Here is a 26,898-nt window from a genome sequence, read left to right as displayed (position 1 = left end):
AAAGTATATATATATATATATATATATATATATATATATATATATATATATATATATATATATATATATATATATATATATATATATATATATATATATATATATATAGAAGGATGATGATTATGAAAGATAATGAAAATATTGTAAAGTGGAAAATTTTTCTTCCAAAGACGATTACATAAATGTGAAACAAAACTCTATGTTTGGAATGCATAATGGACAAAGCAAAGTAGTTGTATTATGCTTCAAAGTTATTATTCTTCTATTTCATTTTATAAATTAATAAATATTAAAATTTATATATTTACTTGCATATTCGTATTCTATAATTTAGTTGCATATTAAAATTTATATATTTACTTGCATATTACAATTTATATATTTACTTGCATATTCATATTCTATAATTTATGCTTAAGAAATATTTAATTTAAATATAAGTGTTATTTTTGGATTAATATAAGCCACTGAATTTATTTACATTAAATATTCATCATTTTAAAATCAACATTTTATTGATAGTATATATTTTCACTCTTACGTGATTGTGCAATATATTTCCCTTTTTAAAAATTCTGTTTACCTTGTCATTAATGTAGCATTCACTAATTTTCTTAGTTTTTAGTATCAATAATTCTCTTAATTATCAATAATATTTAATTTAATTACTTTACATTATCTTAAGAAAGCAATGTTTTTTTTCATTCCTTTTAAATTTTAATTATATTGGTGTCTTTTTTCATTCATCTACTTAAAATCCATAATAATTTTCAACAAACTATAAATTATCTTGAATGCATATGCCAGGATAGTGATTAATTAATGTAATAATTTAGTAAATTTATTGTATAAATAATAAAAATTAAGGTAAATTGAGAAATAAATTCTAATTGAGGATTATTCTAAAAGGTAATAGTATATTTGATTTACAAAATTTTCTCCTAACACCCTTAATTTTATTTCAAATCATATTTCAGTCCTTTATCTTCTTTTTTTTTCTATTTTAATAATATGTTTTTATATATTAATACTATTATCATTCTTTATAGAATATATCAAAAAAATCTAAAATTCGTATCAATCAACACTTGTTTTGTTTACCTGAAATGAAATCTTCAACCAATTTCCAAAATAGAGTCCTTTATTGGCAGTCATTCCTCTGTATAAATATAGGTTATGAACTTCAAGTCTTCAACCAATTTCCAAATAAAATAGAGCCACTTATTGGCAGTCATTCCTGGGTACAAATATAGGTTATGAAATCTTCAACCAATACCCAAAATCCAGCCCTTTATAGGCAGTCATTTCCGTGTACAAATATAGGTTGTATAGGTTACTCAATTTTGAAAACAGTAAAAATATTAAGTATATAATAGTTCAGCAGTGCATCCAATATATTTATATGAGCAAATTATAATACCCATCAAATGAATCACAGTTTTTTCATAGAGCTATCATTGTCATCAATGATAATGTAATTTTATTAAAATTCAAAGAGAACATCATCAGAAAATTAATGCTACATAACAAATCAATTTTGAATTCTAAATTATTGTTTGGATCTTAGCTGCTTTTCTCTATTCCTTAGTTCCAGCACCACTTCTCATATTCTTCTTTCTTATTTTATTTTCTACCATAGCAAAATAAAGAGTCTTCTCATGAAATAAATGTAAATAAAAAACTGAATTATCATAATCAACAATTAAATTTGATTAACAACACAAATTACTCACAGCATCCGACAGTGTTTTACATTCTTCCTCCAACATTACCAAGCTATTCGAAATATAAAATAAATCACATTAGATAACTCAAATTCAGATCCAAATTTTAAAAATATAAGGAGAACAATAACTAAGGGCCGCAAAAATCCCGACATACTTTCAGTAGAACAATTTAGGCCATTAAGTACTAACCAAAGAAAAAAAATCATCTTACTGTATGTGGAGGTGTCAATTTGTCAAGAAAGCTCCTTTATATCAACCTCAAACCTATATTGCACCTGAAATCAATATCGATATATTTGTTAATCAAAGCATTTTTGTCGGATATCAAAAGTCATAACATTGATTCACATGCATTAATTTAAATCTTTATTGTACGAAGAAGAATACAGAACTACACGTTTATATGAAAGGAAGAATGAAAGTTAAGAACCTGGTATGTTGTCTTTCATACTCTATCCCTTGAACATGGTTACCAAGGATCGAAGGACCTCCACAATTGGGGTTTTCATTAACGATTCCAATACTACTTCTCTTACGCAAATCTGTGAAATTCCATTAAAATAACAGAGATAAATTTTGCAACATAGAACTACAGAAATCCTAATATCCAGTCCTTCGTCTTTCTCTTCCCCTCCGTCTTCTTCTTCTCCTTCGTCTCTGTCCTTCAAAATCAAACAACGAATCAGGGTTATGAAGTTCGAATCAAGGTTTTAGGGTTGAGGGAAGAAAATTACCTGAGAAATTAGTTATGCGGCTAGGGTTTTTGGATGAACAACAAATTATGCTTTGAAATGTTTGCAACCATCTTAATATCTTCAACAGAAAATCAATGATTTTGCCTTTGGGAATGATTTTGGTCTTGGGAAAGGACACTTTGGTTTGGCAAACGTGAAACGTTGGAGAATGCATCCAAATTAATCTACAGCCAACATTAATGTTGTATCATTATTTAGCGTGTAATATATAATCAGGGTTTATTGGAACATTTATAGAATTAAAATAATGTAAAAATCAACAAAAATTAGGGTTGTGCCACATCACCAGTAATAAATTTCAAATCAATAATATTGAGTTATTTTGCTAAAAGTCTTTTTTACCCATGAAATAAGAAAAGTTTTAGTAATTTTATTAGAGGGCTTATAGTGTAATTTCCAGGTACTTTTGCTTTTATATATTAATAATAGATTCTTTTTCCTATAAATGTGAATTAATTATTAATTATAATAAATTGTTATTCCCGTTCTCTTTCCAATAAATATCATTTAATTTTCTACTTTAATATATAAAAAGTAATTATCACAAAAAAATAAATTATTATCCTAATTAATACATAATCATTATTAAAAACAACATAATTAATACATCCAATTTTAATTGATTCTTTCCATTATTTCCATAAAATTACACGGTTTAGAGAGCAACACGGTTTGTTAAAAATATATTTGTGAACACAAATAAGAAAATAATTCAATCTAAATCCAAATTTATGAGAATAAATAAATGATTATAATATTAATGTATAATTATAAAGATGATTAATTTATAGGAAAAGAAATAATGCGTTATAATCCATATTTTTTAAAAATTAATACAAATTATTTGATTATTGATATTATGAATAAATTTGATTTCGAGTGAATAATGAAAATTAATGTCAATTATGATTTAATTAATGATATAAATATTTGGTTTTTTACCAATTATTCATTCATACCAATTATAACACGTACCAATTACATGTGCCCATTAGGAATGAGTCAAATAGCATCTTTATATACAAGACGAGTTTGAAGATCAATTAATTTGGATGGATAATAAAGATGAATACTATAGTTTAAAAAAATGGCTATTAAATTAAAAAATCCATATTATTAATATTAAATAATAATAATATAAATTAAATTAAAAAATCTATAACTGTGTTTTCCATGCATCATAATTTCATTAGTTGGAAAATTATGATGTATGGAAAATACAATTTTCTTATGAAAAACTCAAATTTGTCATTTTTTTTATTTAATTTATATTATTATTATTTAATATTTATAAAAAATAAAGATAAATTCAATATTTTTGTATATGTAAATTCATAATATATGAATTTTATATTTATATGATACTTTTTACAATTTTCTTATCACATTTCTTAAAGATCATATACTATAGCATATAATTTCTAAATTACTACACAAATTTAACATATACTATAACATATAATTTTTTAAATTACTACACAAAATTACTACACAATTTTCTTATCACATTTCTTAAAGATCATATACTCCGTATATTTGATTTAATAGCAATTATGAAATCTATGTATATCCTGACAACTACTACAATTTCATAAATTAAATTATATTTGTATGACAATCGACATTGAATTTTTTCCTGTTAATTCGTATAAGTATAAATTAATATACGTATTTAATTGTTTCTCAAATCAAATAATTATAATGTATACTAAGATTCGACATTACGAAGGCTATGAAGAAAATGACATATATAAAGTTATAAGTCATGAGTATATAAATTCAATCCCAAATTTACAACAGAGTCGATAATACAATACAGAAGAATTTAAAAATTATAGGCATGTCCGACGGGCATGCCCAACGATCCGAGCCTTTTAAAATTATAAGCATCCCCGACGATCCGAACCTATTTTTCTGACGGGTCGACAAAATACTTACTTAAATTGAACAGATATTAAAAATCATATGTACTTCTGAATTACTATAGCATATAACTTCTAAATTACTACTTAAAGTTAACAAACATAATATTATTCAAATCATTAAATCTAAGCAAATTATTAAACCAATATATTTTTTTGGTGTATAATATGTTTATTTTATAATAATTTTTAATAGAAATTATAAAATTAAAATTATAAACAATTATAAATATTATAGGCATGTCCGACGAGTCAGTCCTGTTTTTCCACCATATATTTGGTTTAATAACAATTACAATTTACAAAACATATGTATATAAACTAATCTTTGTATGAGAATAACATTGAAATTTTTTATGTTAATTCGTATAAATTAGTATACATTTTTTAACCACAACTATATAATATTTATTTAATATTTATATCGACTTTACGTGACCCGTGCGAACGCACGGGTCCTTTGCTAGTATAGATTGTAAAAGAAAATGTGTAATTAAAAGGGAAAACAAATAGATCTAATTTTTTTTATTAAAAAAAAGCACTATTATTAAATGTTAGAAAAGAAGTTTGGAGGACATAAATAAAAACCCAGAAAGAAAAAAACAAGTTAGTGAGATTGATAAATAATACCACACTTAAAGCTAGTATTGTAAACAACTAAATTCTGTAAATCTTTTTGAATTTTTTTTCAAATTTGAGAAGAATTTTAGTATAGTTTTGATTATTATTTCTCCAAAAAGTTTAAAATATATGGCTATTCTAAACAACATTTGCATTTGAGATTGCACCATCCGATTATTTTGATCATGACTTCGTAATTTGCAATCGCACTTTGTATTTTTCAAACCAAACCAAATCAAATAAACCACATCATGTTACAACTTAAACTTCACTTAACCCACGCCCAATCTAAACACAACTCTATTAGAAAATTTCTTCACCTACCTCCTAACCTTCTTGCCCACCTCTGGTGAATTTACCACACTACCCCTTGTTTCGGAAGTTCATTTCCAAAAAGGTACTTTTTTTGTTAAAAAAAGGTGTTTTCGGAAATGTATCTCCGAAAACGTGTTTTTTTTAATATAAAATATTGATTTCGGAGATGCATCTCCGAAATAAAGTTACTTTTCAGAAAATGTGGTGTTTTCGGAAGTTCATCTCCGAACGCACCCCCTTGTAGGAATTCGGAAATGAACTTTCGAAATATTCCAAGACCAAATTGGTCTTAGAATGTTTCGGATATACACTTCCGAAATAATTAATAATTATTAAAAAAATTAAAATCAAGGTGAATCAATACAATTAATAGGTATAAAATCAAGGTGAATCAATAAAATGAAAGTGAATCAATAAAATCAAGGTGAATCAAAACATCCTAAACTATTTGAAAGTTAAAAATTATTTTACTAACTTATATAAATCAAAAACATTTTAATTCCATAAGTAAATTTTGAATTATATAGAATTAAATATAAAATTTATTCATTAAATAAAATTAAGACAAAATCTTTTTTTAATTTTTTTAAACTAAATAAAAAATTATCTCATTTTTAATTATGAATCAGAATAGAAATATATAAATATATAATAATAATTATTAATTTTGTAAGTGAAATATATAAATATATAATATATAAATATATAATAATTAATATATAAATATATAAATATATAATAATTATTATAAATTAAAACACTCATTTTTTTAATTTTTATAATTATTATATAAATATATAAATATATTTATAATTAATATATAATAATTATTATATAAATATATAAATATATAATAATTTTTATAAATATATAATAATTATTATAATTATTATATAAATATATAAATTAAAACACTCAATTTTTTTAATTTTTTTTGTAAATACATAATGATTATTATAAATATATAAATATATAAATAAAAAATTATAACTCATTTTATAAGTGAAATTATTTTAATTTTTTTAATTAAAATTATTTTAAATTTTAAAATATGAATCAGAATAGAAATATATAATAATTATTATTCATAACTAATAAATTATATCAAAATATATAATTATTATTATTTATTACTCATAAATTATATCAAATTTATAATATATAAATTAATTCATATCCTAAAATTAATTTTTGGAATTTTTAGATTTTTTTTGTTTTTTCGGAGATGCATCTCCGAATTAATCAAAATTCCAATTTTTGGGATTTTTTCGGAAATGCACTTCCGAAGTCTGAAAAAATTTTGAAAAAAAAAATATTTCGGAAATGCATTTCCGAAGCAGGGGTAAAATAGGATTTTCGCTGGGGGTGACCCCCATAGGATGGTGGGTAAAGAAAAAACCCTCTATTATACTTTCCTCATGCTTAAGGTTTCCGTTTAACTCTATTATACTTTCCTCAAATCTTATCTTTTTTTTCAAGTACATCTCGCATCTTCTTCTCTAGTCTCTCAGCTCTTATATTCTTTCTTTTTCATCTTATTAATTTTATTCTATTGTTCTCTCTTCTAATTATGTTTTTAATGCACCTCATCTTCTCTAATCTCTCATCTTATATGCTTTTTCTTTTGCATCTTCTCTAATATTTCATCTTTGTCTTTTCTATTTTTGTCTTTCCTATTTTGTCTTTCCTATTTCATTATAATGTTCTTTTTTCTATTTTTGTCTTTCCTATTTCATTATAATGTTCTTTTTTCTATTTTTGTCTTTCCTATTTCATTATAATGTTCTTTATATTGTTTTATCCTACTATTTTATGATTTTTATTTCACTTTTGTATAACTAATCTTATTTTTGTATATTAAATGAAAAGTTATTGTCTAAATATGATGAAATTTGTTATTATTTGATAACTCATAAATAACTAAATACAAAGTTATATTGTTATATCCGTATATATGGTTCAATAATTTTTTCAAAAAAAATCGAACCAACCCAACCCACATTGGTTTGATTCGATTTTATTTTTAAAAGCCAACCAAACAGCACATTTTTTCTCTAACGGTTCGGATGACCTCTTATGTTAAAACCGCTCGAACCGCATTCAAGCAATTTTTTAGGCTATAGGCTAAAGGGAAACCTTGCTCCTCTTTGTTTAAATTCTTGAAGGCCTTGAACCAGGAACAGAGATCCACGACACAAAAATAGGAGGACAAAAATAGTTTCCAAACCAACAGCAAACGCTGGGACAAAATCCATGATAATGTGCAGCATTCCAATCTGATGCTCCCCGAATTTGCCACAAAAAACCAGCACCTTCCCCGCAAAGAAGGGTAACAATGCCAGACAAACAAGATGGAGATTATGCTGAACCTCAACTTCAAAGAAAAAGAAAAGCACACTGCAACAACTGCTAAAAATTCTACAAAATTAGATACATCAAAGAAATTAGACTATGGATTCATCTTTGAAACAACAAATTTCTTCTTTGATTTCAGATTACATTTTTGCTTTCACATAATAATTGTAATGGTAATCCAGCTGGAAGTAAAATACATCAATAAGAAATTCTTAGTAGAGAATGTCATCTCCATAGCTGTTTTTAGGCCAAAATGGGGATTGAGTAAAAATTGCAAAAAGTAAGTTTAGCAGATTGGCCTTTCTATAATCAAATTAATAAATAAATAAATCATCATTCATAAGTATTCCTTAAAGCTTTCCAATCCTTCATTTGATAAGTGTAGCAAAATTCATAATCCTCTACTAAATACATAATTTCTACACAATATACAGTCAAAACTTAATGCCTAGACAGGAGTATGATCTACATCTTGCTCACAAGACTGCATAAACAACAAGTTCTCCAATTGACCAGGTGGAGTAACTCTCTTCCTAATCAACATATCTACTGTAGGACATTTTCTCTTCACCCCTCCCCTTGGCCTTGACCTGAATTCTTCATCAGCTTCTTCGAAGTCACCCTATATATCAAATAAATCTTGATCACCATTTCAATTCATTACAAACACGTACACCACAAGAACAAGCAACAGAACTTACAAGGGTAAAAAGATGTTTTGCCGTCTTTTCATGATTGTCTCTCACGTGTTTGTAAGCAAATCTCATGCCACAGTTAGGAAATCCACATGCAAAAGGCCTTACTTCAAAGTGTACTGCCTTCTCATGCTTTCGAAGATTAGATTTCTGTTGATGCAAACCCACAATTGGATATTCAAAGTTAATAAAATATGACACCAAAAAATTAGAATTAAGGAAGCATGTATGGCAATGTCAATGGATGATTGGAGGCATCTTACGGTTGAAAAAGTGCAGTCACAATCCACAAATTCACATTTAAAGGGTTCCGATGAAGTGCTTGCTTCATGTGTACGGAGATGCCTTTTCATGTTCTTCTTCAGTTGCTTAGTCCCACAAGTGTCACAGGTTACATATTGATGGCAGGACTTAACATGAGCCTTAAGGCACTTGGAATTGGTGAAATGTTTCAAGCAACCTGGCTCTAAGCATATCACATCAACTGAGTCCAGCTTAACTGCATGATAACCACTTTATTCAAAATTGTGCCAACACATTTCAGAAAATCCAAATGAATGACAATACTACAAACATTCCATGGAAAAAGAGCTAATTCGTATAGAAAAAGCAAAAGAAAGAAAACATACCATGAGAATCTTCATGCTTCTGTAGCTGTGACGCATATCTGAAAACCTTTCCGCAGCCAATTTCAGGACATAGAAGCTGCTTCTGAGTTTCACCATTCCTAGCAGGTGTAGAATTTTCATCATGGATCTCATCAATATGTCTTTTCAAATTGCCCTGCAAAGAGAAATCACTCTTGCAATTCTCAATAGGACATTTGAAAGTTTTCCCTTGATGTTGTAGAAGGTGACGATTCAAATGGTCCTTTCTTCTGTAACTCGCATTACAATCCTCAAGGTTACATACATACGGCCTCTGTAACAAATCACAAAAAAAAAAAACATGTTAAAGCAATGAAACAAAAAGAAAATTATAATCTCGCAAGTAGCAATATGCCAAGAACAAGAGAGACACATATGAACAAACTGCCAACCTCGTTTTGAATATTGAGCGTGACCGAGGCATATCCTTGATGAAGCTTCTCAGGAGGTCTCCCAACCTGATACTAATCCATCAAGGCCAAGCGTGATGCCTCGCGCATATTGGAGTTCTTTCTCTGGGATCCAAATGCTTCACACCATAAATGTCCATAATTCTATAGATCATTTTAGTGTCTAAAAAGTTTACTTTCCTGCAAAAACATCTATCTTTAGATCATCCATATTAATACTTTCCAACAACTATTATCTCCCGTTCACCACCGAACATAGAGATCTTCATATTTATCCATACAAACATATAAACCATGAAAACTCACAAGCCATAATTGTTGTTAAGCAAATACCTCAAGAGAATGGCTTTGCATATGCTGCAATAAATAAGCATGCTTTTTGAAACTAGCACCACACTCCTCACATGTATTAGCTTTCAAAGCACCCTCTGCTTCATGTTCATGTTGAGATTCATCTTTTGCTTTCTCTAACTCTTCCTAAAATATCCAAATAAAAAATTCTCATCAGCAATCCAATATACAGTTATAATCAATCACACATACTTGAATTTCAGAGATCTAAATTATAATAGTAGAAATAATCAAACAATATAGAAGGAAAAAAAACCCTAAAAATAAACGATGTTGAATTCGTAAGTAATTGAGAGACCCATTAGATTTAAAGTGTAAATTAAAGATTGAATTTGAAGAAAAATGGTACCTTGTGTTGGGAATTGATGTGGGAGGTGATTAGGGTTTTTTTGGACCTGCAGATGTTGCAGTAAGGGCAGAAATAGCGTCTGATGTCACTGAATTTTGGTAATTCGTCGGTAAGCATGGGTTCTTCCATCGATTGATAAGAGGAATTGCAGAGAAATTGAAAAAAAAAAATCGATTTGAAGGAAATTGGAAGGTTAGGGTTTTGATAGCAGTGAGCGGAGAGGGTGTGACTGATTGAGTCTAGGGTTAGAGATAATTGAGAAGTCAATATATATAAGCTCATTATACGATGTCGTTTTACATATAGTTTTGAGTTTCGACCAAAGTAACTAGAAGTCTAGAACCCAATTGGAACCGGATTAATATCCGGTTTGATAAGGCCAATAACCGTTTTATAAATATTATATTAAATATAAATTATAAAATATGTTGAAATTTTATGTTAGTAGTCTATGATATTAAATTAAAACAATAAAAATTAATATGTTAGTGTCAATCCAACCTTACTTCAATGAAATTTTAAATCTTAAAAGCTTGTCTACATTAGATATGGCAATAATTGAGCAAAGCTGACTCAAATCCAAGATAGTGAGGCAAGGGCCTCAGGCCTCCGTTTTTAGGCCTTTTGAAAAGGCTTCAAGTTTTGAAAATTTCGGCCTCTATAAAAGTATATAAAAATATAAGATAATGCTCTTCTAAAAGTATAATTAACAGCATTTCCTTTTTGATTGACAAAAACTTGAATGGTGTAGTGGTCAAGGTATTAATCCACCAATCTTTTGAACCATGTATGATTTTAATACACTTTGTTTTTAAAAATATTTTAACATTTTTGAGATCCATTTAAGATATTTCCCTGTTCCTATATATGTTTTTTTATTACATATAATCAAATACTAAATCAAATGATTAAAAGACTCAAACATGTATCACTTGTGTGACACCATGTTGATGAACATACTTGTTCTATGGTCATTAATTTTTCAATTCGGATAAGGGGAGTAAAATATAAATGCCATGCAATTGAATCAATTCAATTCATGAAACTTCATAATGAACCAGTAAAAACTGCATCTAAGCTGGCAGCTGAGTATAATTTGTATAACAATATTAAATAATAAAACATATATAAATATACACCTCAAAATCTGGAACTACAAACTTATATATGTGAGTAATGAATATAAATGGGCAATTGCCAATAGTTTGTTTGCCTTAAATCTCCATACATATATCTCAGTCAGCAAGCTAAACTTCCTCTCTCCATAATTTCAATCCTTTAACTCTCTGTTCATTAATTAACATCAATAAATCTGGCCAAACTGCATTCCAACCTTGATAAAAGCAAATCTGATGGCAGGTCGCATAAAAGATTTCTATTTCCTGCATCGGTTCCGGCTAAGATAAGCAATAGGCCAAAGATCTGAATGAGAAAATCAAGTTATGATAATACAAGCTTCCATGTTTGTATAAAACTTTACATCAGTTTTCATCAAGGGCAATATCAGCAGGGTCTCCTATCCAAGGCCTCCCTTCCCTCCATCGGAACCTTATTCTTAGTTTACCATTTGCATCTACTCCTACAACATGTCCCCGGCTGGCGTGGGTTTCCATTCCCCATCCCCACCGCGGCGAAACCAGTCCATCTCTGATCTTTACTTTGTCTCCCACTTTGTACGGCCTAACCCGTTCCATTTCACTTGCCTTACAAAGCCATAACCGCTCCACAAAACAGAATGACACCCATAGATTATCGTCTTCCATCCGATGCACCACTCCAACGCTTGAATGACTCACTTCCCCCCAATGGTGGGTTGGAGTTAAAACTGAAGCTCTAACCTTTACCCAGTCTCCAATACAGAGCTCTTTTTCTTCTACCACCTCAACTTCTGATGGGTCCAACATCCATGTTTTTGAACCCGCTGGAGTGTATATTCGAAGCTTTCCATCTGCGTCAATTGCTTGTATAGTACCAATACTAGTATGTGTGTGCCCTGACCACCCAAATCTAGGTTGTTTTACATTTTGTTTAACTTTAACTTTCTGTCCCACAAAGAGTTTGTCAACTCTTTCGAGATGAGAACTTGGTCCTACCCATTTTTCTTGCTCCCCACAAAAGCCAACAAAAGTGCTTCTGTCAATTTCATCTCCTTCATACCCTATTCCTTGAACGACGCCGACACTACCGGGCCCAATTGATTTCCAATTATCTGCATTTTCTTTCAATCTCACCCACTCCCCCACTTCAAAGATTTGTTCTGCCTGCAAATCTGAAGGATCGCCTTTCCACAGTCCTGGCAAACCAAAGAAAGCAACCCTGACTTCTCCATCCGCGTGAATACTGGTTATAATACCTTGAGATTCAGGCTGAGCTCCTCTCCAACCCCACCTAGGTTCAACCAAACCAAGTCGGAACCTAACATACTGCCCAACTTTAAAGCTAGGAACCTTTTCAACATCTGTATAATGAGTGATCCACTTCCCTTTACGGAAACAGCAAGCCAACTCCAAATAACCAGAATCCTGTACACTATGCACAACAGCTAAACTCTCTCTCCCAACACTATTCCAGTCATAACTAGGTCTAGTTCCCAGGCTTGGTTTAGAGCGTACCCAATCCCCAACCTCAAATCCTGGAAGTCGTTCGGCATCTCCAGGAGATACTTTCCACAAACTCTGCCTACCAGTGACCCTCGCCTACAAACAGAACATTTAAATCACTTATTGTCTGTTGTAACCACAAGATGAAATCAAATTACAAAATTAAAATTGTTAAAGAAATGTCTAATAAAATGTGAGTGAATCCCAAGATATAGTAAGTCGTCAATATTTTCGTATAACTTTCTTAGATGGGCAGGAGTGACAGAAAAGCTAAACTATCTGCAAAAGTTTGATTTTAGCCTTATAGAGTGGAAAAATCCCTCCAGAAAAATGCTATTAACTAGGCCGTGTTTATATGGGTTTATAAGATTTAATACCGATCTGGGTCTATGACTGTTTAGGTCCTGTTTAGTAGTAAAGTAATGGAAGACACTTCATAAGTTATAGCACTTACATTGAGAGCACCATCCATGTCAATTCTCACTATTTTTCCAACAGTAGCTGGTGATTCATTAGACCACCCAAGCCGTGGCTGAGTAACAGATTGCATTACATGAATTTCTTGTCCCACCTCAAAAGAAGGAACTTTCTCCACATCAGTAACCGAGCAAGAAAAAGGTTTGCTTCTGAAGCAAAAGGCAACACCCATATCACCATCCTCCTCCAAACTATGAATTACCCCAATACTGTTCCTTGTAATATCCTCCCATCCATATTTTGGAGAAGATACTGAAGCTTTCACTCGAACCCAGTCTCCAACCTGCTTTCAGATATATTAAAAATTTAAATACAGATGACACCAATACACAATAAATATAAGGTATAAACTTAAAATAGAAGCAAATGATCATTATCAACCAAAAGAACTGTTACCTTAAAATCTTCCACCTTTTCCATATCAGAAGCATCAGCTTGCCATGGTATGGGACGATTTGGTATTTCTATTATTAAGAGACCATCATTCTCAATCTCACTTATTCTTCCAACACTATGATGTGTCTCACCACCCCAAGCATATCTAGGTTCGGCGACAGAACGCTTCACACAGACCCTATCACCAATCTGAAGACAAATTCAAATCATGTAAGAAAAACAGTACATAAATAGTAATCAGACAATTAAAATAAAAATAATCTATATTCTTCTTACCCTAAAAGGAGGAACATGCTCAACCTCCTCTGGTTCACAATGCCATGGATTTGGTAGATAGCTCAGTTCAATTAACAGACTGCTGTCAGGTCGGATACAATAGACAATACCAATGCTTCCTGGTGTCACAGATCCTAATCCATGCTTTGCAGATGTAAGAGTTGGACGAATACGAACCCAATCTCCAACCTTGAACTCCTCAACTCGTTCCATCTCTGCTGGGTCAGCTTTCCATCCTCTGGATGCTCCAGGAAACCCAACACGGAGGATTCCATCATCGTCAACGCATAATACGGTCCCAATACTGTCACGTGACTGCCCACGCCAACCAAACCTAAAGGAGACAATAGTTGTCAAAATCAAAGGTAAGCGTTTGAAAGTATGCTATGCACAACGCCAGATTAACAGAATTTAACAGTCAAGGCATAAGTTGCTTGTATATTATCATTCTCTTCTGCTGTATGAGCATAATAAATCTCCAAAAGAAAAAAGATAAATAAAATAGCCTGCAACTATCCTCCATGACTTATCCCATGCTATTTATTATCATACAAAGTTTAGTTTGGAAAACTTATTTGATCCATATAGCCCAACTCAGGAAAAAGGTTTTAGTTATTCTTGTTGCAGTTTTAACTTAATTTTCAGAGTCTGTCTTTTGAATTCCCAACAGTGTTGAATAAGAGAGAAAACGAGAGACATATGGTGAAACCGTGTATGTATTGAGATTATTATGTAATACATATAGAAGCCATTACATTGCATGCACTATTAAGTGCTGCAGTAATGCAAAATCGTACCTAGGCTCTTTTACATCTTCTTTCAGTTGTACATGTTGTCCCCTGTCCAATGGAACAACTTTTACAACTTCATTTGGCAGAACATGAACATCTCCCGAACAAAATGAAACAACGAGATTATCCTTGTCTGGAACACTTTGAACAAAGCCAACACTCTTTGGTCTAGCACCTTGCCACCCATGTGTTGGAGTTGTGACAGTTCTTTTAAACTTCACCCAATCTCCCACTTCAAATCTACATATAACAAAAGTTTTTTAAAAAATGTATATTTGTCACAAATGGATAGACAATAAATACTAAATCCAGTAAAAAATTCAAGAAAATGATGTCTTCCACACACATCGTAGGAGATAAATGAACTCCTCTATTTGAGAGTGCCTCCATCAGATCTTCAGATATCCATTCTCGGGGTAGAGCCTCTAAAATGTCCCGTAGTGTCTTGCCACTATCACAAAAGAAACCTATCAGTCACAGTAAAGATATGGAATTCAATGTGTTCAATATGCTGATATGGATGAACAGTTAACAGTTAACAGTTAACAGTTAAACATAGATTCAACGTTTGTTGATAATAACTTTTCAGATGTTCAAAAAAATTATTACAAAAATTGAAATTTTAATGAAAACGCAGGGTCTTCAGTTGCGAGCTTGTGACTCACTTGTGGTTTCTGACTTCAATATCAGCATCAGGATTCATTAGCATAACAATAAGCCAGTCCAGATTTTCCCGTACCATCTTCGCTGTATCTGCTGCTATATGAAAAGCGTTATCACCATCGTCATCCTGCATAAAAGTTACTTTACAACCTTAATTCACAGGGATGTAATGGTAAGCTTCCTTCCAAAAGATAGAGAAAATACTAACTTCCAATTATTTCCACTAAGTAAACAAATTTCCAAGTAAAAATAAGTTGCTCATACTAATCTTGGATTATGCACGAAAGAAAGTGCCAGAGGTTCAAATACATGGCTAATGCAAGGAGCGCGACAAATAAAAAAAAGGTAAGCATTTCACTGTCATGGCAGCAAACACATAACCCCAAATATAACAATAGATACCAGTTTATAGAAATAATTTCAACGTTCATTCTATGTCTTCTCCATCATACTTCCTAAACTTTAATAGCAATCATGTTCTTTAAACTTGTTAACCATCGAACCACCTTTAAAAGTTTAATATGTCAAAGATTAAATTACTCAACAGTAGCTACATCAAATACTAAGTTAGAAATGAACAAGTTATATAATAAATATCTAGTAAAATAAACAGAAAACGCTTTGTATAATGATCAAAGAAGAACCATTTCAATAATGCTACCAGATCAAAATTTTGAAATTATTCATTATTAGAATTTGGATTACATCTAACTCAAACCCAAAAGCTAGTTGAACGGGTGAGGAATGTCTAAGCCCTACATAAGAACTTCTTTCACCATATCGCTAGTCAACAAAGGATCTTGATACATCTCCTCACACGCACGACATGACATCTAGAATGTGGATAAATGTTGCTGGTTTAATATCAGATCTAAAATACACAATGATACCATATTACAATTTCAACTAGGCCCAGCACAATTGTAAAAGCTGGCTCAAGGAACGGGAATTGTTTAAGCCCCGTAAAAACTATTTTGGCCATCTTAACATTCAGTATAACTACAGTTATACGTGATCAAATGGAGGAAATGAGAACTTGGAATAAAACCTGCAAGTTATAATCTGCCCCAGCAGCTAGAAGCAGTCCAACACATGCCTTTGCACCCCTAGCTAAGGCCAAGTGAAGAGGGATACTGTTGTGCACATTGCGAATGTTCACACCAACACCAGCAGCAAGAATAACCTACTCAAAGCAACCAAAACATATTAGCACCATCAAAATATTTATGGATATACATTATCATTTTAATCAAGAAGCTGATTCCCAAACCTTAACCAAGTCCACATCATTTGTCATAGCAGCTGTATGCAACGCCGTCCTCCCATTCTGTGAATCTTGAGCAGATGGATCAGCTCCTGCTTTAAGCAATATTCGCACCAAGTCTCTCCCCTCTATATACAGCATGAACAAACAAGATTAGTTGATTTAACTATTTCATGAAGAGAAGAAATAGCAAAATTGATTTTAAGAATATATATATGCATTAACTCTCAAATTCGAAATTGTTAATCTTGAAGAGAGTGGGGATTCAAATGAACACTATTGAGTCATCACACACAAGGGCGTACTTCAATTATGATCAATATGAACAATTAAACAATTTAACTTAGCGGTGATACTCTGATTGCACTCAAATGCAGAAATAGCATTATCATTTTACAACAATAAACTAGTTCTAGGTACAACACTTTAGCATTTAAATTTTAAATCATAATGAAATTTGGAACAAACTCAGTATATTGCTTACTTGATTAGAGGACTAATTTATATTGCAATATAATCAAAAGAAACCTCTGTTACTAATTAAGGAAACAACTTAGGAAAAATAATGAAATTTGGAACAAACTCTGTATATTGCTTGCTTGATTAGAGGACTAATTTATATTGCAATATAATCAAAATGAATCCCAAGCATTCTAAGATACACTGTATATATTATTTGCTCTTCAATTAAAATGAGTGTATACAGGTAGATTTGTTTATCTGCTTAAGAAAGACAGTTAAGTAATGATTCAATCATTCCAACCAATATGGCTCTTGAAAACTATATGATCTTGGGAAAATCATGAAGTTCACCAAAAAAGTGTTAGCTAGAAATAAAAATAAGTAATATGATTTCTCGGTAGAAAGCACGAGTTCAAAGGGACTTCTTTGAAGATTGTTCGGACTTTGAAGTCAAATATGTGGGAAAGGTCAGGTTAGGGACACTTAAAAATTCAGGCAACAAATAACTGTTCTAGCATCAAGTTCTGGGGATGTTTAGTGGAAGAGTTTTTTTCTAGAGGTCTTTTGTAACCTTTCTAGAAGCTAAGCTAGTTACAGTCTCTTCCAGCATTACTTGATTCAGTTAACTTTTTTCTTCCACTTCAGAAGATAGTGGAGCTAGGAATTCAGGTTCTTTGAAAATATTTCATTGAAAATTCTTCTTCTATTTTCTTACCAATTCTTCTAATCATCGAAGATTCCCAGTTATATAATCTGATTTGAAAGTTCAAAGTTCCCTCTGAAGCACATAGTCTTTTTCTGGAAAGTCGTGATTAATCCCAATAATAGAAATGATTTAGAAATGATTTTTTGTAAGTATTAGGTCCCAATTAGCTCCGAAATCTGGTGAATCTTATGCAAAATTCTTACTCATATTCGATTAGATACCTGCGCTTCAGGGGTAATCCAGGTTCACATGGAACAATTTGTTGGGGGTTATTGGAGAGTATTGGCCCTGAACTTTACTCATGAACAGTTGCTGCTGATCAAGGCTCTTCAATCATTAAATATAAATTGCGTACATTATGTTTTGAGGTTGTAAAGTATAGTTGTTGGGGCAGAATGCTTGCATCTTTGGGGCTATCTAACAACCTTTCACTCACTTTTTATGGGATATATGATCATCTTTTTCTTGAATCATCATACTAGAGATTAAAATACAACTAACTAATTTTACAGCTTTAAAATGATGCAATATAACAACTAGGCAACCAAACACTGTAGTAAATAAATAAATAGCTCAACAAGAAAAATAGCCAATTGTCAAAATCACAATCAAGCAATGATGTTTTGCATACCACTTTCATGGTCTTTCTTAGAAGCAGCTGCCATGCACAAGGCAGTGCCAATAGGGCTTGGTATGTCAATTGCTTCAGCAATCTCATCAGAAGTTGCAACTTCCACCCATCTCTTTACAACAGAAACATTCCATGTTGCTACACACAAGTGCAGCGGTCTGTAACAACAGAGTAAAAATGTATGATGATTTGCACATAGGTAATAATTAATAATAATAATAATAATAATAATAATAATAATAATAATAATAATAATAACAATAATAATAATAATAATAATAATAATAATAACCATCTAATTTGTTTATGAATATAGTTTTGACAATTTTCGATGTTGACAAAGTTCTCTGTATAGACACGGTAGAAACTGAAAGTGTCAATAAGACAAATAAATTCATCAATCAAGTGATAATTTTTCGATCTTCCTATATTTAGTATTTTTGGACAAATAGACTTATTTGGGGTAGCTAAATCTATTTTACTAGAGTAGATGAATATAAAAATACACCAAATAAAAAAAAATAAAAAAAAGGGTAGTCTTCACTAATGTTATCATCTTCGATACCTAACCTAACAACTAATCCCTAACACTATCATCAGAAAAGTAAAATCTTATTCATAGGATACTTAACAAAGATAACTAGAATATTAATTACAGGCATACCATGTGATATGAGCAAATATAACTAGAATATTAACAATAAAAGCTTAATAATTACTTAACAAAAAGCAAAAACAAGTAATGATGTGCAAAGAAGAAAGAACTTATATTATATCAGGACAAGTCCTTCCGGAAAGAAAAAAAAAGGACAATGAATGCCTTAAGCATGAGGAAAGAGACCTATAAGGATCAAAGAGACTTTGTTTCTTTACTGTGAATTTTTAATTTAAATATTTTTTCAAATTAGGCTTCATGTTGAAGCTATGGGCTTTATATGAAAATATGAGAAATAATAGGACTCCTGATCCCAGGTAAATGGGAAACCCAGGTAATAAATAATAATATCTAAATAATATGAAAACTAATCCGAAGAGATAATCTAAGATACTCTAGATTATAAACTAATCTTCACAGCAAAAATAAAGATTATAAACTAATCCTAGAAAATAAACAAAGATACTCTAGTATAATATAAAGATATTTTTGAGATGGAGATAAACAAAGATTATAAACTAATCCTAGAAAATAAGCAAAGATACACTAGTATAATATAAAGATATTGTAAGATGAAGATAAACAAAGATACTCTATTATAAAATTAAAAATTATATTGGAGTATCTTAATTTATCTCCTACGACCAGTTTTAAAACTTAGAATATCTTATATCATCTCTTGGGATTAGTTTCCATATTTAAATCTAAATAAATATAACTACAACTTCCTGAAAGAATTTATCAACAAAAATTTAAGCAAATCCTGATTTTACATTTCAGCTCAGAAAAACTAAGCGTTGAAGCTCTAAAATACACTAAACACACAGAAAGATAACAGTCCCATTGACAATGTAGTTGAAACATTGAATTGAATATATGACACAGTTATTCCGGAAAGCAACACATTAATCAAACATGACAGATATTCAAAGTAGAAAGCTTCCATTGGCATCAACAGGACACCCCAAATTTTGAACTAGGGAATATATAAACTTTAAGTATACAATTTTTCAATTATAAGAAGTATAAAGATTTTTGTTGTTACTGTAAATATGTAAATCCTGTGTACAATAAAGGTATTGAATGTCTAATGAATAAGCACTATATAGGGAGTTGTATGCTCTAGGAATACTAACAATCAATCTAGAATATCTACGTGTTTACTTAATTCTAACACTCCTCAAGCCGGAGCATACATGTTATATGCACCGAGCTTGTTACAAATAAATTAAACCCGAGGTCCTCTCAAGGGATTTAGTAAATACGCCTATTTCATTTTTTATATAAAAGTACTTGTAAATCTTACAACATATGACTGGAAATTTTGCAGCAAAATATAAAAAGGAAAGCAGAGTGATGATGAGACCATAACTAGCTTCACTTATGTAATATAACGATACTCAGCTTCAATCGTTCATGAAACTAAAATTGCAGATTCAAGTGGAGGGCACATCCTGTTCCCATCCTTAAATGTTTTCGACTATACATGTGGAGAAGAAATAATTCAAGTAGTTCATAGCACCTCATCCAATTGAGCTACATCTTTCAACAAGAAGGTGCTATACTAAGGACTGAAAAAGACATGCAGCGAACCAGAACACTATAGATGTGAAACTTCATGTTGATGACAAAGCAACTTCAGAAAATCTGTTTTTCCTCAGTCTAATATATAATCTGTTAATGAATATCCCAATATTTGATTAAGTTTATATACCTCTACACTGATTGGCATACAAATTCTAAGATTTAGAAGTTGTTACTCACGTCAGATTTTTCGAATTCAAGATGGCCATTGATCTACAGCCTCCATTTTCCACTATCACGAGAGCACAGTCTGTGAACTTCTTGGCAATTGCCCTATGCAGTACAGATTCACCTTCATCGTCCACTGCATTGGGATCAGCTCCAGCTAAAAGTAACTCCTGTCATTTGTCCGCGTGTAATTAAGGTGCATATAGCTTCAATAAAGAAAAGGAAGCATAAAAGAAAATTTTAGGGAAAACGCACTCGCATGCAATCTGGCTGACCATGATAGGCACAAACATGAGCTACTGATGGGCCGAGCCCATCTCTCAATCGTGACTTCACACAAGCATTTCTTTTGATAAGGCTACGAACACATTCATGGGACCCAGCAGCTAAGGCAAAAACAAGAGGAGGATCCCCATCTTTGTCCAAGATATCAACATTAGCCTCTTGATACTCCAGAATTGTCTCAACAAGTTCTGCACTGCCACGTCTACAGGCCAAATGGAGAGCCGTTTGTCCATCAGCATTTTGGGCTTCCAGCAGAGAAGATATGTAGTTACTTCCATTTTCTGATGCAGCCTTTGCCAAGAAGTCTCTGTACAATAAATAAACAGAAAACAAATTAATGACAAAGAATTTTAATATAAGCTAAATCGAGCAATAAAAAAATGGGATACCAACCTAACACCTGTGACATCCCCTTCAGACACAAGTTGATGAAGACGATTTGGGTCCTGAGGAACTTCTAATTCAGGTATTGGGGAAGGCTCTGCCACATTTGATACAGAGCCCTTAACAAGGTCACTGCATAAAAAGAAATACATAACACTGTATGAGATGACCGCTGTTCATTTAACATCAAGGAGTTTCTTCGAATTGGAAGAGCTTATTTGAGTTTATCTTATGACCAAAGCACATGTATAAGGAGAGTATGACATGCCCATAAGTTGTTTTTCAACTTCTTTTAAGCTTCCCAAGACAGATATGTAGAAGAAGTTTATAGGAAGCTAACACGTTCTCCTCTTTACTCCCATCCACCAACAAATCATAATTTTACAGTAAAAAACAAAGTTGAAAACTCAGATATTTAGACTCATATAACCATAGAAAATAACTCATTATTGAGTTATACATTTATTAAATAACATCTCGTGATAACCACTATTGAATAAATACTTAATTAAGTAGTCTATCCAAATTTTCCTTGAAAAAGCAAACTGCGCATCCATTCGAAATCAAGCTCACATTTCTATTTTAAATCAGAAACACCGTAACTGCTTAATCAGATAGTATAAAAACCAAACTTGAAGATGCAGTCATGGTTATAATATAATTAACAAACTTACTTATCAGGGCTTGCAGGAGGGCTGCGTGGTATTTCTTGCAAATGACGGAGAAATATTGCCAGCATTGCATTAAAAGTAGGCCTTTTGGATGGTTTGAATTGTAAGCACTCTCCAATCATCTTCCACAACTCCCTCGGAATGCCACCACCAACCACACTAGCATATTGTGGAGGCTGTTTCTTTGCCTTTACAACTGCTCGGTAAATTTCCTCCGCACTCAAGCCAGCCCAACTGCATAAGCATGGTTTTTTTCATTAAGGAGTTTGAAAAAGAAGAGAGAAGAAAACAAGGAAAAAAGCTCAGTAAATAATGAGTGAGTTGCTCTACATACGGAATGGCACCAGTGCACATCTCCACCAATGTACAACCAAAACTCCAGGCATCTGATTCAGGAGATATACCGATTCCATCATCCCAAAACAAATGTAATGACTTCTTCACAGGTTCCCAAGCCTCTGGTGCTGTATAATGTGGACTAAGCATTATACATTCCATACAGGAGTGGATCTTTGTGGAGTCACACTCAGGTCGAGCCTTCCAACAGGAAGGCTTCTTCAGAATTGTAGCAAGTCCATAATCAGAAACCACAGCATGACCATTTGCATCAAGAAGCAAATTGGAAGGCTTTAAATTCATGCAAACAACTCCGGCGGCGTGAAGCTCAACAACCCCTCGTGCAATGTCTGCCCCGTATCTACATTAGGCAAATTTCAATGTTACTATTCGTGGCTGTAAAGGGAAATTGAAATGTTATACGGGATAACTCAAAACCCACCAAAATAATTACATTGCCTTCTATATAACATGAATAAGAAAACAAGCAATTAAGTCAAACAAAAGCGGGTTGTTACGGGAAAAAATAAACGAAATGCACTGCTTTTAATTGACAATTACCCTCTTACCTTTTAATCCATTATTCATTCTCATATTACCACTTTACCTGTGTATGGCCAGTTATATTTAACTCCGTCAAATTTTGTGTCAAAAGTCTTCGTACACAACTCTTAAATCAAAGGTCGAAATAATTCGGATAAAATCTTCTCTAAAAAATTACATACAAAGTATTCAATATTTCAACTATTTCACTGTTCGGGGTGACCTTATACCTAAGCAACATAAAAGTAGGAGGCTGGAGTAAAATGTAAAAAATCAAGACACAATTAAATCATTTACCATTCTGATTTAGTGAATCCTAGATGATCACACAGGATGGTGATTCACTTCCGACATAGATTAGTCATTGACTAGAAGAGGCATAGTAAAATTTCATTTACTCCAAAATTTAACAAGATTGCAGTGTATCCTACTTATACCAGTGAAATTTATACAATACTCATCATGGTTTCAAATTGCAGGTCAAATCATTTGATAAAGCATAGTCTCAGTTCATGTTATCCTACTGAGGTTTTGACAAAACCACATAACCAGTTCATCATATTCATACTTCAGCATAGCAGGATTAACTAACACCATCAATAATTGCAACCTCGAAGTGGAATAAATTAGAAACTAGATTTAAAACACTGATTTTATTACTAATCAAACAAATAAAGAGATACTAAGCTAATCCAACATAATAATCACTCACTAGCAGTATTGTCAATTATGGATAACGGAAAACAGCGGTTTGTCCAAATTCCGTTATAGCCGCTATACGACAACCCTCTGTACTATATAGGGTATCGATTTGCTCAAATTCTATTATGGCCACTATACGACAACTCTTCGTACTAAGCATATCAATTTGTTCAAATTCCATTATAGCCACTATACGACAACACTTAGTATTATAGCTTATCGATTTGTTTAAATTCCGTTATAACCATAACCACTATGTGACAACACTTAGTATCATTACTTATCGATTTGTTCAAATTCCATTATAACCATAACCACTATACGACAGCACTTACTACTATAGCTTATCGATTTGTACAAATTCCGTTATAACCATAACCACTATACGACAACACTTCGAATAACCACTATACGACAACACTTTGAATTATAGTGTATCGATTTGTTCAATATCTTGTATTATAGCATATCATTTTGTTCAAATTATTGTACTAGAGCATCTCGATTTTGTTCAAATTCTGCTATGCTGGGGCGCTACTAAAGCAGTTATTTGACAATACTGCTACCTAGGGAAACCAACTTCTTCTATGGAGATTGATCAGAACAACAACATGAACAGAAAATGCTAAATCTGCATAGATAAGAAAAAAGTGAAAAATTCCAAAAGAAACCTTAGAACTTGCTCCAGTGTGAGTCTTCCTTCATTCCTCTGCATCTCAGATTGAACCGATCCATAACATTTATCCACCACAAGACACAAACTCTCTTCAACCTTCATCGCTCCATGAAAAGTACACACATTCCTACACCACATCGAAGCCCTACGCAAATCCTCCAACTTCCCTAACATCCAATCCAAATCCATCCCCTCCATCATAACCGCCTTCTTCACCGCCACATGATGCCGGCACCGTCCACCTCCGATCACCGCCGTCCACATCTCCACACCAGCTCTCCTCCCTTCCCCAATCCGCCTCACAAGCTTCAAATCCTGATGCACACCGACCTCAATCACCGGAGCACAACCTCCAGAACTCGACGTCTGCGAGCCACGGCTGTTCCGGCGCCGCTTCTCGTCGTCACCGTCAACATCCTCCTCGTCATCCCCACCGTCACCATCCTCCTCATCATCCGTATAATCACATTCAAAATTCGAACCTCTGCCGCCGCCTCCGGCGGCGGCAGCTTCCGCGGCGGAGTGAATCAACGAAAGCACCGCATAGTTTTTCCGCAACGCTGAAACGGAGTTACCGACGGTTGACACGTGGCGACACCGCGGACAAGTGAGACTCGCGTCGGAAGAAGCTGAGAACATTCTAGAAAGACACTCTTTGCAGAAGCCATGGCCACATTGAAGAAGAAGCGGAACTCGTTCCTCTTCGTTGTACCGCGTTTGGCACACCGAACAACAAGGGATTTTCATTTTTTGATTTCTGTTCCTTCTCTCTTATTTTTCTTCTTCTTCTTCTTCTTCTATCTATATAATAACTTGATTTTCGACTTATTGAGAAAAGCGCGTTTGATTCGAATTTAAGGTGAGAGGATCTTGTTTAAGGGTGTGTGAATAGCAGATCCATGGGTTAAGTAAAGTGAAAGGAGTTTGGAGATTTTGTAGGGTGAATTTTAAGAGTGATCAATTAGGCTAATGATGAACGAAATCTAGAGAGAGAAAGGATTCTAGAGAGAGAAAGAGGAAGGTTGTGTGATTTGTGAAAAGGAGGGTTTTTGGTAAGCATTTTTGGTTTCACTTTTTCTACTTGTTGTTTTTCCTATTCTAATTTCATGACAAATGGGTTTGGCTTAGGTGGGTAGGAAGGAAGGAAGGGTGAAATGAAAAACTATTTGGTTTTTTTGTCTTTGGAGACTTTGAAGTCCTCTAAACACTTGCTTTGCTTATAAATAATTTGATTAACATATCTTTTTATGATAGGAACTTCTAAAAAGAAATTGATTTTGAGATATTTCTAAATAAAAATCTTAAATTTTAGTAGTTTATCAAACTATAATATATAAGTTCATAAAATTTTGTGTATGAGTATTTTTCAAATGAGGTGTGATGGTATGCAGTAGTGATTTTTTAAGAAGAGTTTTGTCGTCCATTATAATTTTTTCTAATTTGAAAGATTAGTCTTTACAATTGTATGCGAAAGATATTCATATGGACAAAATTATGGGTGAATAATGATGATGAACAGCATGTGTTTAATTTTTTGAGACAGACTTTTACTATCTATTTATTGTGATTCTATCTTATTCAAGAAATTAATCTGTATTCAAGAAATTAATCTTTACAATCACGTGAAGAATATATCAAACTTTTACATTAAAATTATTTATTTTTTTTGACAAAGGATGTTTTTGACCTCACAAATCTAACAATTTTACACATTTGCATGTGTATTTTTGTGATTTTTTTTAGGCTTCTATGATTTCATTCTAATACAAAAAGTACTTGTTTAGACTTTCTTAATGCTTATATGCAATTTGGTGAGTTTTTTGAAAACCATTGTTGTGACATCTCACATGCATTTTCTCTCTCATTTTCTCTAAATATTTGTCATATATTGTTTTGATTGGAGTTTGTGATAAGCAATGTGTGAAGGGGCAATGGATTGATGGAGTTTTTTGTGCTTGCCAAATTTAAGGTTGTTCCTATATCTATATGGAATATATAAGCTTCTTTTGCTTTCTGTCTTTACACGTTGGGAAAGTACTTCCTAATTCTACTCCTTTTTGAAAATAATGCTACTTTATTCTACTAAAAAATGAAGAAAAAGGGAATGGGAAGTGTGATGGTGGCGAGTGGAGTGGTGATGGTATATTTGTACGAAGGAATGTGGATTTTTTATGCATAATGATGCAATAGATATATACAATTAAAATATGCATAAAAATAATTAACTTTTCACTTTTAAAAAAGTTTATAAATTAAATTTTAAAAGTTATATAGTTTGCATATTCTTTATTTTACTAAAGAATTGTAGGTTTTGTTTTCTTTAAGTGAATTTCAATATAATGTTTATTCATTTTTCTATGGTTTGTTTTGCTTATTTTTTAATTTATTTATTTAAATATAAAAGTTTTGTTATTAATTAATGTTTTTGTTAGGGCACCTTCGCTCATGAGGTAATTCGGAGATTCGCTTTGAGGTAGTCAT

At 31.9% G+C, this 26,898-nt stretch overlaps 2 protein-coding genes and 1 long non-coding RNA gene across 3 annotated transcripts; all 3 read right to left on the bottom strand.

Annotated features, from left to right (window-relative positions):
* Positions 1-1,608: 1,608 nt before the first annotated feature.
* LOC131657100 (uncharacterized) lies at positions 1,609-2,598 on the bottom strand. Its single transcript, XR_009300476.1, has 3 exons — positions 2,462-2,598; positions 2,158-2,384; positions 1,609-2,002 (listed from the first exon to the last, which is right to left on the bottom strand). It is a non-coding gene; the product is annotated as an uncharacterized LOC131657100 (long non-coding RNA).
* A 5,411-nt stretch (positions 2,599-8,009) lies between these two features.
* On the bottom strand, positions 8,010-10,400 carry LOC131593269 (transcription factor IIIA-like). Its single transcript, XM_058865635.1, has 6 exons — positions 10,148-10,400; positions 9,781-9,924; positions 9,020-9,311; positions 8,654-8,889; positions 8,397-8,540; positions 8,010-8,317 (listed from the first exon to the last, which is right to left on the bottom strand). The coding sequence occupies exons 1-6, from the start codon at positions 10,274-10,276 to the stop codon at positions 8,144-8,146; spliced, it is 1,119 nt and encodes a 372-aa protein (XP_058721618.1). The 5' UTR covers positions 10,277-10,400; the 3' UTR covers positions 8,010-8,143.
* Positions 10,401-11,169: 769 nt separating this feature from the next.
* LOC131593268 (E3 ubiquitin-protein ligase KEG) lies at positions 11,170-25,568 on the bottom strand. Its single transcript, XM_058865634.1, has 16 exons — positions 24,413-25,568; positions 22,495-22,857; positions 22,164-22,394; positions 21,499-21,621; positions 21,076-21,412; positions 20,833-20,990; positions 18,414-18,571; positions 16,621-16,742; positions 16,399-16,533; positions 15,353-15,477; positions 15,034-15,138; positions 14,694-14,927; positions 13,897-14,230; positions 13,621-13,809; positions 13,202-13,507; positions 11,170-12,843 (listed from the first exon to the last, which is right to left on the bottom strand). The coding sequence occupies exons 1-16, from the start codon at positions 25,162-25,164 to the stop codon at positions 11,629-11,631; spliced, it is 4,887 nt and encodes a 1,628-aa protein (XP_058721617.1). The 5' UTR covers positions 25,165-25,568; the 3' UTR covers positions 11,170-11,628.
* Between the last annotated feature and the right edge of the window lie 1,330 nt (positions 25,569-26,898).

This window comes from Vicia villosa, linkage group LG3 (genome assembly GCF_029867415.1).
Source record: "Vicia villosa cultivar HV-30 ecotype Madison, WI linkage group LG3, Vvil1.0, whole genome shotgun sequence".
Taxonomy (NCBI): Eukaryota; Viridiplantae; Streptophyta; class Magnoliopsida; order Fabales; family Fabaceae; genus Vicia; species Vicia villosa.
The sequence above is the reverse complement of the archived record's forward strand: the minus strand, read 5'-3'. Positions and strand labels throughout refer to the sequence as shown.

Excerpts from the sequence above, each read along its gene's own strand:
- LOC131593268 (XM_058865634.1), bottom strand. The coding sequence starts at position 25,164 with ATGAAAATCCCTTGTTGTTCGGTGTGCCAAACGCGGTACAACGAAGAG. Across the intron at positions 18,572-20,832 it reads TTGAATTCGAAAAATCTGAC|ACCGCTGCACTTGTGTGTAG; the intron begins GTGAGTAACAAC and ends CTGTTGTTACAG. Across the intron at positions 16,534-16,620 it reads ATGATGTGGACTTGGTTAAG|GTTATTCTTGCTGCTGGTGT; the intron begins GTTTGGGAATCA and ends TGCTTTGAGTAG.
- LOC131593269 (XM_058865635.1), bottom strand. The coding sequence starts at position 10,276 with ATGGAAGAACCCATGCTTACCGACGAATTACCAAAATTCAGTGACATC. Across the intron at positions 9,925-10,147 it reads ACATCAATTCCCAACACAAG|GAAGAGTTAGAGAAAGCAAA; the intron begins GTACCATTTTTC and ends TGGATATTTTAG. Across the intron at positions 9,312-9,780 it reads TGCAAAGCCATTCTCTTGAG|AGGCCGTATGTATGTAACCT; the intron begins GTATTTGCTTAA and ends GATTTGTTACAG.